Consider the following 17,194-nt stretch of genomic DNA (forward strand, 5'->3'; position numbering starts at 1 on the left):
AAGTGGGAGAGCCAATATTCCTCATTCCTATGCTTCATACCCAACAGAAATAGGATCACCTATAATTCTGATATAAGTGAATGCCCATTATAATCAATAGATACATACTAGAAACCAACACTGGCCTGGGACTCTTGCCATTTTTTTCTTTTTTTTTTTAAAGTTGGCAAATTTGGGTGGATGAGCTTGAACTCTAAGCAGGGATCATGTCCAACTCATTTTGTATTATGTGGAGCACAAAGCTTAATGGGTGGTGGTTACAGTGCAGAAAAAGTTGACTATATTTCACTCACTAGGGCCCAATAAATAAAGTGAGGCTGCTTCACCTCAAGCGTCTTTTGAACATCCATCCAGTGCAAAGTACTATACTTATTCTGATCTCCCTCTTCATCCAGGAACAAGGAAAAGTTTATTTTAGAAGTTCAAGACAAAACAGTTCATCTTAATTGTGACCAAAGGATGAATGAATTTGTTGAATATAAAACATTTTTACCTTCATGACAAAGATGACCTTGTTTCTGATTCTGTCTGTGGAAAGGCTTTTTGTAGTTAGGAGCGACATATAAGTAGTTACCAAAAGAGGATTCGATTAATGTTGATTGGCTTTCTTAGTCCCCAATTAGTAGGATCACAAGACCACTTGTTGGAAGGAACTTTAGAGGGGTCTTTGGGTGTCTGTGGCTATATGTCGTGTGAATTGGGCTAATGACAGGGCATGAAAGCCTGGACAGGGATAGGATCTCTGATATTTAACTTTGGGTGCCCCAAACGAGCGTCGCTTGTATGTGACTGGGGGGTGTGAGTTATCTAGACCGATCCCCTTATTTTACAGATGGAGAATCAGCCTAGAAAGAAGTGATTTTTCTCATGACGACACAGGTAGAAAGTGGAAAAGTCAAGATTTGCACATTGGTCCAATGATTTCAAACCCAAGTGCTCTTTCCATTGTATCACACTAACTGTGATCTGTATGGAGAAAGAATATATTTTCTAGTGGAGGAAAAATATACCTAGAATATAATCTATTCAATAATATAGCATTCTATTTGAAATTTAAATGGTGCTTTCCTCATGAATATGGAAGGCAGATGGATGGTGCTGGGCAGATAGTTATTTAGGAGGGGAATTTACTAGGTTGTCATTAGGCTACTTCAGTGCCTTTTCGGTAACTCATAATACTTATCTATTAATTTAATTGTAGGGAGAGGCAGGTGTCACCACCTTTATTGATGGAGAATAGAGGGGTAAAGTAGTTTGGCCAAAAGCAGAGAGAGAAGGGACTGCTGCCCATCTCGTGTGTGTGTGTGTGTGTGTGTGTGTGTGTGTGTGTGTGTGTGTGTGTGTGTGTGTATTTTAAGTTCTCTGACATAAAGTGTCACTAATGAGCATCTATTCCATCCCTTCCAAATGACTGGAGTCCTAGGATGTAAAAACGGTGTACAAAGTTTTCACCATCTTAAAAATGTTGAAGTCCACTGCACTGGACTATGGTGCTCTTAGCAAATGAGCATTCTACTTCTTTTTTAAAGGCAAAGGCCAAGTAGCCTGAAAGTAGTACAAGGCAAACAGCCACCAACGGGTCAACAACACCTATCTGGGTAAAGGGAATTGGGCTAATGGCAGAGCAAGCATAGTGATGGGGTCAGAAACGTTCGTCTTTGATATCTAACTTTGGGCACCCCCAACAAGATTTTCGATCTAAGCTCTAAGCCCCATTATGCTGTGTACTCAAATGTTCTTGCCTGCTTTGCTAGATATAAGGAATAACCTCTTAATCACCTCCAGACCTTCGAAAAGAAAAAAAGTCTTTGGCCTAAATGAATCAGTGCTGACACTTTTAAAGTGATTCATCCCAGTAAAAGATGGAGAATTTATGATTTAAAAAACAGACTGCTGGAGTGCTGACCTAAAAAAGCCCAAGTACAGCACAGAATGTAGGTCTGAGGAAGCTGTGCCCATAGTCTTTTATCTTCACCTTGCATACAGGCATCTTTTAGGAAAGGTACTGCAGCTAAGATTTTTTTGGTTCACTTATTCAATGCTTATAAAAAAAAATTCTGCGGATACATTTTATTTATGCCTAACTTTTTCACTGAGTTGAGTACCTAGCTCATGATGTTTATCTCTATCCTATCCCCTTTCCTCATCCTTGGAGACTTTAATATTCATGTTAATGGTCCCTCTAGCAACACGGTCTCTTAATTTCTCAACCCCCTCAAGTTCAAAAACCTCCTCTACTCTGCTTCAGGCACATGAGATACATTTTAGATCTAACAGTTTCTTAGAATTTGTACCACTTTGAAGATGTAGAAGCTATAAAGTTCCATTCTTTGTTTTGTTTTGTTTGTTTTTGCAGGGCAATGAGGGTTAAGTGACTTGCCCAGGGTCACACAGCTGGTAAGTGTCAAGTATCTGAGGCCAAATTTGAACTCCTGAATCCAGGGCCGGTGCTTTATCCACTGCGCCACCTAGCTGCCCTTTATAAAGTTCCATTCTACCCACAACTTCTTACCCTTCTAATCTCTCTCAGTCTCACATTAAACCTGTTCTTCATCCTTGCTATAAACCACCCCTATTCTTCTAGTCTATCTTCTGATTCTGGTTTTACTTGCTTCCATACCCACCCTTGACTCTCATGATTTGCCCTTTTTATGTCTCACTAGCAACTGTCTTGGAATATACCTTTAGCTGAGCCCTGGTGGCTGTTCAGTAATCCTATTTTTTTTATCCTTATCAACCCCTTATTTCATTCCCACTCGCAACTTATTTCAATCCTTTTCATGTCTCCTCTTGTTATTTAAATGTACCCCTAGAACTCCTACTTATTGGAAGTGACCTACCCTTCAAATTTACCAAGATTGAAGACATTCAACAGTAGCTTCCTCTACTCTACCGCATGTCTCCCATTTCCCCTTTTTCAGTAGGAGTACAGTCAGAGGGCCAGGTTTCAAATCCTCATTCTGCCACCTACTACCCATGTGCCCTTGGGTGAGAAACTTAACTTCTCTTAGATAGCCTATCAGATCCCTTCTAGCTCTAAATGTAGCTCTAGCCTGTGTGAGAGGGAAAGCTCCCTACTGGATTCTTTCCTCCTTGTGGTCATAGATATTTCTACTATTCATTAAGTGGTACCTTTAACTTTTCTAAGGCTAATCCCTTTTCTTGTATATCTTTATCCCATTTCTTCCCACCTCCTCCAGAACTCTGGTTCATTAGTTATCCTCTCCCTTACTTCTCACATCAAATCAATAACCAAGTCCTGATCATTCTAGTTCCATAATATTTCTTGCAATTATATCCTGATCCCAATGGATTCCGCCCCTTTTCGATGTCACCCACACTACTGCATTATTATTGCACTTCTCAAATGAAATAATAAATAGAACTTTGAAAACCATAAAGTGATATTTGTGTCATCTCTTATAAAGAATTTGTTTACATCTTCCCACTTCCACTCTCCTCCTGTTTCAATCCAATCTTTTTTTTTTTTTAAAGTGAGGTAATTGGGGTTAAGTGACTTGCCCAGGGTCACACAGCTAGTAAGTGTTAAGTGTCTGAGGCCAGATTTGAACTCAGGTACTCCTGACTCCAGGGCTGGTGCTCTATCCACTGCGCCACGTAGCCGCCCCTCAATCCAATCTTAATACTACTGCCAGAATAGGTCTGATTATGCTACTCTGCTAAAAAATCTTCGGTAATTCCCTATGTATCCCAAGTTTCTTCTTGTCTGACTTCAAGGCCCTCTTCAAGGCCCTCTATAACCTGGAGCCACCCTACCTTTATAGCGCCCTCCATTCATGCTACAGTTCAGCTAAACCAGACAACTTTGTTTCTTGAACACACAGTGAATCCTTATGAATACAAGGCTTTGATCAGGTTATGTGCTAAGCCACCAGGCTATGGGTCTCTACAAGTCTCTTGGTTTCTGCATCCTGAAAACGGGGTTCTTCATGCTTTCTCCACACTACTTTATGCATGGAATGCCCTCCCCCCTCCCCCCTCATCATCTCCATCTGTTGTACTCCTACCTAATCTCTAAAACCCAACTGAAACACTATCTCCTAAGGAAGTTTTCTTTCATCTCCCCTACCCCCCCACCCCAAGTTGGTAAAGACCTCTCTTAGATTTCACATAGCCCTTTGTTTTGTGACTTTTTAAACAGACTTTTGTTATACTATTGTATATTTCAGTGTATTAATGAATGATCCATCTACTAGCCCCTCAAGGATAGGGACCATATTTTATTTAAACTTGGCATCTCCTCCAGTACCTAGGAAACTGCACAGCAGGGCCCTAGTCAATGTTTGTTGACTGAGATTGAAGCACACAAGCTAAGGAAATTAGGTGGAAAAGGGATATCAAAATAAGGTCATCAGAAGTAAATGAAGACATACTTTTACAAATAGTCTATCAAAACAATGATGGACTAGAATAAATACCCCTGACTGTGGGCCTGTGATTCAGTTTCTACATACAGAAAACAGGTTTCATCATATGTTCTCACCAACATCCTTTCTGGAAATGGTAGAGGTACAAGAGATGGTACATATTCAGCAATCAACTAATTAATCAACAAGTTATGATCTCAGCATTATAATATAGAATCTAGTCTCCATTAGCTTGCATTTTGAGCATCTCAGAAGAACAGCACCTGACATCATATAATGCTCTTCGTTTTCATAAAATATTTTACATTCTTTACTTATTGGAGCCTCACAACAATCCTATGAGGTAGGTACGCTGATATTATCTATCCTGGATTATTACCTCCATTTTACAGATCAGGAAACTAAGGCTCAAGAGATACAGTATTAAAATTCAGGCAATATGGCTGGTATTACTGCTGATCTGACCAAGTAAAGGCCCAAGACTTCAAGTTCAAGATTATGAGTCACAAGTTGTTAGAAACGTTAATACCCTTTTATTCTTTACCACCAGTAAGATGTGAAAGTCTGGTTGTTGTTCGGTAATATCCAAAGTTTATTTCATAGTTCTAGAAGAAAAACGTCTATAAATGCAAAATTTTATTACTAATGACCAAAAGGGACCAATTTTTCTGACATACTCTGTGGGCTTAAACAAACTGACAAGGGCTCTCTCAACTTCTTCCAAGAATAAGCTTCCAATTTCTGTGGAAATAAAGGTAATTTTGTTACATGGTTTAGAGAAAGGGTTCTTAAATATTTTTTATGTCATGAACCCCTGTGGCAGACTAGTGAAGCTATGCTTCTAAATACATAAAATACAAAAGGTTACAAAGGAAACCAATTATATTGAAACAGAGCTATCAAAATACATATTTTTTAAAGTTCATGAACCACAGGCTAAGGACCCTTGGTTTATTCTGTTATTGTTTAATTCCTAAAATTATCATCATCTGTTTATTCTAGGAAACTAAGAAAATGGTTTAGAAAACTCTATAGTCTTTTTCTCATTTGATTTTTATATTGCTTAAAATGATAAAATGTTTGGAAGAACAGACAAGCAAATCTTGCTCTTTAGACACCTTAAAAATGATGAAAGCTGGGGGAAAAAATGAGACATTGCTGGAAATTTAGTCCAGAAAGCTTTTATAAATACCATTTTGTTTAAAAGGAAATAATTTTCCTTCAAAGTCTGGGTAAAGTTGGTCCTAATCCTTACAAATGAAAGATTTGCTGTATTAGAAGAAGCTAGACCATTACTTCAAGTTCATTAGGGTCAATCTGTGGAATAACACTGCCATCTGGTGGCTAGTCACTCCACAGCATGCTATATAAAAGGGGTGCAAGCAATGGGTTATTGGTTATGCACCCTCCATGTGGAAATTACTATTTGATGAATAGCTAATTCTACATATAAAATGGAAACTAAACTCATAGAACAACCCTTCCTACAGAGAGGCTTGTTCTAACAGTGGCCTCATATTGGGGGAAAAAATTAACATGTAAGTTGAATAAAAGATATTTCCTACCTACTCATTTCTCTGTACAGTGTGTACTACATTATGCAATGAAAAAATTGACTGTGCATAAAAAGTCCAGGACATTTTATTTCATAATAGTATACACACTTTAAAAAATGCACAAACATTTTAATGTAATAACACTTGACATTAGGAGAACCTTGGTTTGCTGGAATTCTGAAAGTCCCTTGGAAATCATCAGTTAAGAAAGCTTTCTTTTTACATCGTAGTCTTTTTCATGGCTGCTTGTGTGACACTGAAGAGATAAGCTTCATAGATTATATTTAGGAAATTGTCATCATTCTGAAAGACAAGAATCACAAAACACAATGGAATTAGTTTCTAGGGGCAGAAAGGCTTCTCCTTTTCAGGGCCGAGTAGGCTTCGGCTTCAAAAAGAGAAGATCTACACTGGCATCCACGTCTAGACACTAAGATGCTCGTCTCTCTGTCTCTCCTATCCAGCCAGAAGTTTTAATTGCATAAGTAAATGCTAAAGTGCAGTTAGAAACTGTGCTGAGCAGAGTCAGGTTCTGCTTGTCACTGTGCAGTGTGACAAGTAATAAGAGAATTCTCTGTGTAATACAGTCACACAGCAACATTAAACCAGAGTAACTCACTGAAAGCTTCAGTTTGTTGTATGAAATAGATGGATGAGTTGAGATGAAATGATTGAGGTCAATAAGAAGAATCTGGGGACTGTTGGTGCTGACTGTCTCCCAGGGAATTCACACATTGGATTCTTAAAACAGCCATGTTCATAATATGGCATATAGATGTTTGTTTCTGGTAGGAATGAATCATTTAGCTTTGCTCCCCATTGGGATCTTATAAAAAACAGCACTACCCTTTGCATTCATTCTGGTAAACTAGGTAGGCGTAGAGTGAGTGGCTGGATTGTGGGTCTTCTGCCCACCTGAGGCTCTCCTAAGTTTTCGTTTGGGGATCCCTTCCCCCCCTCACAATCTCTTTAAGACTTAACTTTAGGGGCAGCTAGATGGCGCAGTGGATAGAGCACCGGCCCTGGATTCAGGAGTACCTGAGTTCAAATCCGGCCTCAGACACTTAACACTTACTAGCTGTGTGACCCTGGGCAAGTCACTTAACCCCAATTGCCCCTCAAAAAAAAACCCAAACAAACAAACAAACAAAAAAACCCAAGACTTAACTTTACTCCAAAACAAAAAAATGTGCTAGTTTTGATGCAATTAAGCAGAGCAAGAATCTTTAGTTTTTCTGATTTAAAAAATGATTAGATTTTCATTTGTCCATTCAATTTAGTATATGTGCTGCCAAAGTGAGCACTGTCCATTCAATTTAAAGAAATAGAGAGAAGGGAGGTGCTAACGGTAGAGGGAGGCAGGGGAAAGGGGCAGAGGTATTTGAAAGAGCAGGAAACAACACCGAGTATTTTGTTGGATGTCAGAAAGGATGTTATGCACTATACGCTGGTCTAGATCTCAAACATTTTAGGAGTTTTGGGTTCTGCAATGAGATGTTCCTTAGGCTAATGTGATCTCAATGGAGTGAATCAGAATGGCATATAAATAATTTTATTTCAAAGTTAGTTCTCATTATTTATCTTTCTTTCATTTAAACAATCTGGTTGTCAACAGAAATCTCCCTTCCTACATTCCTGTGTGTCCTTCATGAATGGATTACACAAGGTGATAATATTTTAAACCTGATATTTAAGTAAAGAGTCTATAAAGCATAATTAACTCCTTAGTTTCTAATTAGTTATATAAAATTACATTTCTATTTCTGCCCTCAACTGCAACCTCCTTTTTTTCTGATTTCAGAGCCCAAATTCTCTTATCCTCTTTAAAATGTTTCTGTGTATTTCCAAAGAATCACTACTAATACAAAGATCATTAGAAAAAATAAAACTATTTTGCCAATTTAGTAGGAAAGGAAAAATATAGCAATACTACAGTCAGGATATAAATCCCCCTAAGAATCATTTGCTATTTAGATAAATTACTACAACAAATCAATATATTAAAATCATCTGGGGCAGCTAGGTGGTACAGTGGATAGAGTACTGGCCCTGGAGTCAGGAGGACCTGAGTTCAAATCCAGCCTTAGACACAACACTTACTAGCTGTGTGACCCTGGGCAAGTCACTTAACCCTGATTGCCTCACACCCCCTCCCCAAATCATCTAAACATCTTGCATTAAATATGTGAATCTGAAATCAGTAGTCAAAAGAATTCAACTTCCCAAGCCTAATTCTATCTTCTCAGTTTCCTATTTCTTTTGACAATATAACTTTTCTTCCAATAACCCAGGTTCAAAACCTGAGGAATCTTTTATTATTTCTTTTCTCCTGGGAGCTCCATAACCAAACAGTTTCCAAATCCACTTGATTTTACCTCTATAAGTATCTTGCAACTGTCCCTACTCTTTTTTTTTTAATAGCGTTTTTTTTTTTTTGAGGCAATTGGGGTTAAGTGACTTGTCCAGGGTCACACAGCTAGTAAGTGTTAAGTGTCTGAGGCCGCATTTGAACTCAGGTCCTCCTGAATCCAGGGCCAGTGCTCTATCCACTGTGCCACCTAGCTACCCCCCCCCACACTCTTTATTCATGTAGTTTCCCACTCTAGTTCAGCTCTTGATTGTCACTTCTCCTAACTGCCTCCTGACTAAAGTCTCTCCTCTCTCACAGAGCTACCAAAATAATCTTCCTGATGAACAGATTTCATGATATCACTTCCCTGCTCAAAAATTGTCAGTGGCTCCCGACTGCCTATGGGATAAAATATAAACTCCTCAATCTGGCTCCAATTCTAGTCTTATTTCACATTACTGTACCCCTTTATACACGGTTTTCCAAATACACTGGATTAGCTGTTTAGCATTCTCACTCCGCCATGTAATAAATCTGCAAATTCAAGTAGTCAATGTGTCATTCTATACCTGGAATGTACTCTATCTTTCATCTCCTTCATATTAAAATTCTCTTTCTTCAAAGTTCAGCTCAGGGGCCACTTACTCTTTCACTGATCATACACAGTTCAAATTTTCTGATAGTACTGTGAAGCTCTTCTTTGCCCTATTCCATTTTATAATATTTCTCCACCTACAAAACAGCAGGCTGAAAGCTCCAAGGAGGGAGATACTTTTTTTTTTTTTAAGTGAGGCAATTGGGGTTAAGTGACTTGCCCAGGGTCACACAGCCAGTTAAGTAGTAAGTGTCTGAGGCCGGATTTGAACTCAGGTACTCCTGACTCCAATGCTGGTGCTCTATCCATTGCACCATCTAGATGCTCCGAGATATATTTTTTACTATTTGTATCCTTAGCACTTAGCAGAGCTCGTAGTTAATAAATGTCTGCTAAGTTAAATGGAATTGTTCTCAGAAACTATTTGGAATTATTTGAGAAAGGTTCCTAAACTGTTTATACCTTTTGATCCTGCTATCCCACTGACTGAGTTTATACCCCAAGGTCAATGACAGAAAGGTCCCCCATGAACTAAACTATTCATGACAACATTACTTCTGATAACAAAAAACTGGAATAAATTATGTTTTCAACAATTAGGAAGTGGTTGAACAAAATGTGGTATATGAAAGTAATGGCATATCAGAATGAGCACTTGAAAATAGTAATCTTCCCAGTGACTTTCAATTTGGGAGTGGACAAGGAAATGGATACTTTACAAATGCTCCCCAAGGTAAAAGACAACTACACAGAGAGTTTTTTCCTGTTGTGATACATGACATTTAGCTGCTTTGTGATGCGTCTCTCACAGCCTTAATTTGCTGGTTCCTTTTCCTTGCCCTTGTTTTCTTTAGCTATTCCTTTTCCCTTTCCTTGAACATCAAAAATCAGAGACACAAATGCAGTCAATTTAAAATACTGGCATCATCCTCTTGCCTTTCCCACAACTTTCTACAAAAGAAAGAAGTAACGTCTGGAGGTGGTGGGGAGGATGGAGAAGCCACACAAATAGAAAAGGGATTACCTATCCATGGCAATGTTCTCCAGATGCTCCTTTTTCCAGATAACATTGTGCTGATTGCATCAAACCCCCGACCACCACATGGCTTCCTCAATGAGATCCACAGTCACTCAGAAGAGATTGGCCTAGTCATCCACACTGGAAAAATAAAGTGGATGAAGAAAGCGTATTGCCCAGATGATGACATGCACTTCGGTGGCCATTCTACTGAATTAGCCCATTAGTATATCTAGCTTGGACAGATGGGAAGTCACCCAGCCCCAGAACTGAACACTAGAAAGAAAAGAGGTTGGGTCACATTTGGGAAAATATACAGCCCTTTCACTCATTCCAAGCTGCTGCTAACTCCAAGTTCATCTCTATTATCAATATGGACTTGGAGTTAGAAGTCAAAGTGTTCAAATCATGGCTGTGTCACCTGTGACCAACGACAAGTTGTTTCACCTTTCTGTGCCTCAGTGTTCTGATCTGTAAAATGAGGGGGCTGTACTAGATGAACTCCAAGGCCCCTAAAATCCTGTGATTACAATAAGATGAAGACTTCAGAGAAACATAGGAAGGCTTTTATAAACTGAAGCAGAACAAAAGGACGATGACTACAGTAACACAAAGGAAAGAAACACTAAAGTGTCCCACAGAATTCCAGTCAAATATAATGGCCAATGGGGATTCCAGATGACTGAGGTTACAATATATTTTTCTCCTTTCTATTAAGAAATGGTAAAATATAAGTGGAAAGATACATGTACTGTCAGTCATAGCTGCACAGTTATGTCTAACATTTTTTTAATAAGAAAGGCATTAGGGGAACGAGTTGTTCATTGGAAAGTGACTGGTGTACCAGACAAAATGTATCAAGAGTTATTTTTTTAAACAAATTGAGCATTTTTTTTGAGGGAGGTAACAGGAGGCAAAGTCGTAGGGTCAGTTATTTGTACGATGACATAGAAAATCATACAAATACACAAATATACACAAATCCTTGAATCGATACTATACAAGGGTGAAGCCCCTTAGTATCTTCTATGGCATCATTAAACCAGGTCCATAATAAAGCACAAAATGCATAGTTAGAGGTATGACCAAAAAAAAAAAAACATTTTTAATTTAAAAGAGGAGTTAGATAACCCTTGCTTTCTTTAGCTATTTCTTTTCCCTTTACTTATATCTCAAAGGTAGTAGAAATAAGTGCAGGAAAATATTGGAATATTCCTCTTGTCTTTCCCACAACTTTCTACAAAAGAAATTGGTAGTGTCTAAAGGTGATTGGGAGACAAAATAGCAAAATAACGTCTTACCCTGGCACTGGTTGTCATGAATAGCACATAGAAATTTGGGAAGGAACTCTATAACCTATAAGCAACTAAGTTAAAAAAAAAAGTGAACGACAATTTCTGCGAGGCTTTATATGGCATTTGACTCACTCCATTTAGGATCACACTAGTCTAAGGAAACCCCCAGGGTATAGGGGGATATTTACTTATTTCTTATCTGTTCAACAACCTACCACTTCCCTCAGCTTACTACTTATAAAGTAGATGTTACCTCATTTCTTTCTCATTCATGAACTCAAGTACCCTCTGAAAATGAGAATCATGTCAGTAACTATTTCTTGGCCAACCTCAATATCTTTTTGTTCTTTTTTGAAGGCTTTCATCATTCTCTATAGTCTAAAATGTCCTTTGTGAACTGGGATACCCCAAGACAATAACAACTTTAAATACCATTATTCCCTATGAGGAATATCATCTTTTGGGTCTGACAGGCCTCATTTCCAAAGAATTGTCGAGTAGGTTTTGGCTAACTCTCTTTTCTGTCAAGTAAACTGGGTCTAAGAAAACAAACCACACAATTAATATGGTTATGATGTTTTAGATATTAGAAATATGGCAGAAGCTCTGGCCCTCTTCTTACCTGGATGAGGTGCAGAAGGGTTTCCTGAAGCTGTAGTTTGGTCAGCAAGTTGTTGTGAATCACAGACATCTCTGGGTTCTGGATAGGCAGAAGAAGGCTGGGAGCAGCAGCGCTGGGTTCTTTGCTTCCTAGTGGCAACAACCCACTCTCACTGACCTTGGTTGAGGAAGGTGTAGGCTGAGTGAACACCATTGGGGACATCAGCAGGGAAGGAGCCACGGTAGCAGGAATGCGTTGAGGTGAGATGACCTGTATATGCCGAAACACACACAAAGGGCATGGATTAGGCAATGAACAGAGACAAAGAGTTCTTTAGCCTTTGCAAGCCTTTTTTTTTTTTTTTTTAACTTTTTTTTTTTTTTTTTAAGTGAGGCAATTGGGGTTAAGTGACTTGCCCAGGGTCACACAGCCAGTAAGTGTTAAGTGTCCGAGGCCGGATTTGAACTCAGGTACTCCTGACTCCAGGGCCGGTGCTCCATCCACTGTACCACCTAGCTGCCCCTTTGCAAGCCTTTTAATGAAAGATTCTGAGTATTCTTTCCTCAGGGAAGCTAGGTGGTGCAGTGCAGTGGTTAGAGTGCTGGGCCTGGACTCTGGCAGACTCATCTTTCTGAGTTCAAATTTGGCCCCAGATACTTAATAGCTGTAATACCTTGGGTAAGTCACTTTACCTTGTTTACCAGTTTCTTCATGAGCAAACCACTCTAGTATCTGCCAAGAAAATCCCTAAATGGGTCATGAAGAATCAGACACGACTGAACAATAACAAAATTTTTGCTCACTGGATGAGAAAAAAAAATGAACGAACCATGGTTCTGGAGCTGAATGTTACCTGAGAGGCCATCTAGCCCTTAGCACCCCATAATTTTTACAGATGAGGAAACTGAGGCCCAGGAGGTTAAGTGACTTGCCAGAGGTCTCATCCAGGTCCTCTGACTCAGGAGTCCACACACTTCCCCCTGTGTCGGTTTCCTCCTCTATTTAGTACCGTCTTGTAGGAAGGTGGTTGTGTTTCCTGCTTTAGTTGGCAGAACAGCACTCTAGAAACAGAGTTTAAATCCTTATAACATAAGAGGGGCAGGGTGGCTCTCTTCAAGGAGCTAAAGGGCTGCTTCATGAGAGTGAGAAGAGATTTATTCTATTTAGCCCCAGAGAACAAACCACAGAGCAACGAAGGGGTGATGGCTGCAGATTAGCAAATGTTGCCTTAATTAGAGTAATGAACTCTTCTTCACTGTGAGAAGCTGACCAGAAGCATACCCAGCGGCCTTCCCTGTTCTAGCAGAGGCTGGGTATTCCTGTTCTCCTATGGGCTGAACTAAATGACTTTTTCTGAGGGCCCTTATAGCTTGGAAATTTGGTGATTCTGTAGCATTCATGCCAGTGCAGGACAATGAGAATGACAATCCCCCGATGTCCCAGCTGGTGGGTGAATGGGAGTATTTTTTAAAAATGGGGTATGACGATACTGAAATTTTATACTTCCTCATACAGCTTCTTCTTAGCAGGGCATGGATCCTCAACCTTTAATTGGTAATACTGAGAGAAAAGAAATAAATATCTCTAAAGGTTAGAGTTACAGCTCTATTTAGAGTATAAGCTGACAAAGTATAAGCTTTCCTTAATCAATTGTTTATATTGTGGATACCAGGGAGAATGACTAGGGAGGATCTGTGCTATTTTAGTAAGGGGACTGCTACATAACTACAAAACATAACCCACAGTCCACCAGTTGCTAATGAAATAAGAATTAGGCATTGAAAAATTTAAGTCAAATAAGTAATCTCAATTTTCCCCAACTCATAAAGAGAAAGCAAGCACAAATTTAAAGGGAAACAATTATACCACAATTAGGATCAAGGTGAGTTAGAATTGTTTTTACAGATTCAGACATTCAGATTTTAATAAGTAGCAATATGAAAAGCTCTTAAAAAGGACTTAAATTTTCACGTCTGTGACTTTAATTTTCAAAGGTAGAAAGGTTTTTAAGGAAACTTTTGGTACAAATTCCAAGAAGTTACAAATGGACCTGTGAAACATTGGTTATCACCAAGAAGAAAAAAAAATCTTCTGATTTTTAAACTTGGTTGGATCTTATGGTGTTCAAAGTGCAATATGTTATTTATTTCACCTACAGGAGGTATATTTATTTCTGCTCTTGAAAAAATAGTAAACATTATACTATTAAGGAAAAAACCAAAAAAAGTAAACATTTGTGGACTATGAAGTTTATTAGACACTACATCATTTACTTTCATGAACCTTCACAGAATCTTCTTTCACATAGAATTTTTAAGAATAGGACATTATTTTAAATGCCATTGTGCTAATATCTTAAAATTTACTTACTTGTGTGTCTTAGACTTCAGGCCCTGTAAAAATAGCAACATCCAGCTTTTCTACCTTGTTTAAAATTATTTGGAAAAGAGAAAAAGCTCCAAGGTTGTTGGGCAGAGTCCCTTTCAGGATACGTGTTAGGCAGATAGTAGGTATGAAAAAAGCTTTTGCAAGTCTATCTTCAATAAGTAGAAATCGTATGTGAGGTGTTATAGTATAAGTAGAAAGCATGCTGGACCTGGAATTATAGAGACCTGGGTTCAAATCCTACCTATGACATTTCCTAGCTTTGTGACCATCACAAAATATTTCAACTTCCTGAACTTCAATTTTCCTATCTGTAAATATCTGAGTAATAGAGGCGTACTTAACCTACAGAATTGTAAATATTATATGAGATAATATATAAAGAAACACTCTACAAACCTTAATGCCAATTACATCATTGTTATTGATGTTTTGTGTTGCACACAGTGCCTTATAGTATGGAATCTTCTAACAATAGTAAGATTTAGGGAACCATCAATTAGCCTTTTTATTAAATTATACATTTCACTGCACTGCGTTTTAACAGCTCTCCAACGCTGCACTTGCACAGTAGGTCCTTTAACCCAATCTATTTACCTGAAAAAGAGGGGTCTGTCTTTCTGCACTAGATGTCTTGTCAATCCAGGATTCCAAGGGTTTCAGAGTCCTAGCATTCTGAGTAACTACAGGAAACTTAGCGGCTAAGGCAGGTCTGTTAGACGCCTGCAGCTGCTGCTCCTGCTGTACAAGTTGGAGCTTTTTCAGCAGCTCTTGAGGGGAGATCACTCCAGAGCTGCTTGCTTGGTTGCCAGAGAGGGGAAGGGTTTGCCTCGAAACTTTAGACTCATCTTTTCTAAGAGTCTGAGGCTCCACAGTCTGAGGTGGAAGAGAGCCATTGAAGTACACCAGCTGTGGCTGGCCCACACCCTTCATCTGTGCCGCAGGGGCAGCAGGAGCAGAAGTCCTGCTGAAAATTGGTGCAGTTGAACTAGCAGGCACAGCTGTACTGGGCTCTAACTTGCTCACTGATCCAGGGGTGCCTTGAAGTTTCTCTAAGAGGCTCTGAGCTCCAGATGTACTTTGTACTCTGTGAGATGTCCCAATGCTATGTGGGCTCACTGGTTGGAAAAGACCAGTGAAAACCTCTCCTACAGGGTGAATGCTGCCATTTTCACATAGCCGGGTTTCTGGCAGCTCTGACACCGGATGGAGATCTGTGCCCCTGACCATGAGTTTCTGAATGGCCGGACAAAGCTGCTTCTCTGGGGTTGGTGAATTTCTTTTGGGTTCTTCATAGGACAGGGAACGTACTACCCCTTGCCTGATGAGAGGTTTCTCTTGTTGGTGCTGTGGTGCTGTTATTGTTGGTTGCAGCAGTTGTGATTTCTGCTCTGTAACTTCCTGATAACTGGATTTCTCTGGTTTTCCAAAGAGTGTAGTCAAGGATAAGTGTTGTGGTTCAGGATCTAAATTCTACAGAAAAAAAAAAAGATAGCAATTATTAAGAATGGTTATATATACTCTGAATATATGGTAGCTACAAAAAAGAATCCAGTTATTATATCTAATTGTGAAGAGTTAGGAAGAAGAAAAGGTTTTATTTTACCATAATACTATAAACATCAAAGGAAACAACTATGTAAATAGTAAAATCACCCAAAGCTTTCAGAGGGAAATGAGAAAGCTACTGCCATGTTTAGGAACTCTGCAACTCCCAGAATTACCAGAAACATTTTTTCTTCCCATATTTTAATGTGCCTGTGAATTTATACGTCTTGGTGCCTCCTCCATCACTGCAAATCGCAACTCTTCTAATGCTTTAGTCCAGTGGTTTAACATAGGACCTTTAAAGATCAAAACATTTTGTAGACTTTCACTTGATGGTAGTTGTGATAAAAACTGCCTATGAATTTAGCAATGCTTTTAAGTGCATCTTCATTTTACTTATCACAATAGTATAAGAAGTGGCAAGTGTACAGAATTTTAAAGTTTGCTATTTGCACATACAATCTCATTTGAGCCTCACTTGTGAGGGAGCTCATCTCCTTACTTTACAGATGAGAAGCTCAGAGAGGTGATGTAACTTCCCCATGGATTTCACTCATCCATTAAATCATGCTCGCTTAGTATTTGCATATACTTGCAAAATGTATAAGTATATGTGCAATATCATTTAATTGTTCTATCAAAGGATGAGAGATAACAAGTCACTTAACCTCTCAGTGCTCTAGGCAACTTTCTAAGACCTTGAGTGGCAAAGATACTGACTTGCACCGAGTGAATTCATAGTCAGTCCCCATCCCCTACAGAGGATTTGCTTTCTTTTTGATTTTATGAGTCAGATTTTGTTGAAGCTAAAGCTAGATCAAAATTTTGGTTCTTGGTGCTCATAATATGATTCATGCATCTCTTACAATAACTGCGCAGCTTCTCTGCGATTCTCAGTCCATAGACCTTAGCAGATGATCTTGATGAGATGCTATGGCTGTTGTCCTTCAGTGAACCTGGTGATGAGCTTCTCTGTACTCAAACTGGTCCTTCAGATTAAAGTCATGTAGACAATATTTATAATTTTGTACAGTGCCTGGCACATAGTAGCTTAAAATGCTTGATCCCTCTTCTTCCCTCTGTTACTTGAAACCTTACTAGCTCAGTAGGTCTTTTCAGAGCCTACATTAAAGAGTGGCAGACCTTCAAGATATCACTAAGAGGTATCAGAAAACTTTAGTGGACAACTTTTAGTTTCAAGCAATGATCCTTTTTATAATTCACAAATAGTTTTAAAAACACATTGGCTGGACTACAATGAGAATGTCATTACATTCCTCTCTCCATTATTCCTCCCCTTTTTCTACTGCTTCCCATATCAGTAAAGAAAGACAGTTCAATCTGGAGTCAACACATATTTGGATTTCTCGACCAACTGAATTTGCTAATTGCACTGCTTGTCCTCCTTTCCTATCTCTTTTCTTTTCTTTTTTTTTTGAGAGGCATTGGGGGTTAAGA

General features: G+C 38.9%; 1 protein-coding gene across 3 annotated transcripts in view; it reads right to left on the reverse strand.

Moving 5' to 3' along the window:
* Window positions 1-4,879: 4,879 nt before the first annotated feature.
* The window catches only part of DCP1B (decapping mRNA 1B), a 75,470-nt gene continuing 63,155 nt past the window's right edge, over window positions 4,880-17,194 (reverse strand). Inside the window, exons 7-10 of one of the 3 annotated variants that reach the window (XR_006353222.1) lie at window positions 14,786-15,661; window positions 11,825-12,073; window positions 9,914-10,048; window positions 4,880-6,247 (exon numbers count right to left, since the gene is read on the reverse strand). Coding sequence is in view for 2 of the 3 variants with exons in the window: in XM_043965954.1 (XP_043821889.1) it covers window positions 6,164-6,247; window positions 11,825-12,073; window positions 14,786-15,661 (1,209 nt within the window). In the remaining variant the exon portion in view is untranslated. The remainder of the gene's footprint in view (window positions 6,248-9,913; window positions 10,049-11,824; window positions 12,074-14,785; window positions 15,662-17,194) is intronic. The other 2 variants (XM_043965954.1, XM_043965955.1) reach the window with 2 other exon arrangements.

This window comes from Dromiciops gliroides, chromosome 5 (genome assembly GCF_019393635.1).
Source record: "Dromiciops gliroides isolate mDroGli1 chromosome 5, mDroGli1.pri, whole genome shotgun sequence".
Lineage (NCBI taxonomy): Eukaryota > Metazoa > Chordata > Mammalia > Microbiotheria > Microbiotheriidae > Dromiciops > Dromiciops gliroides.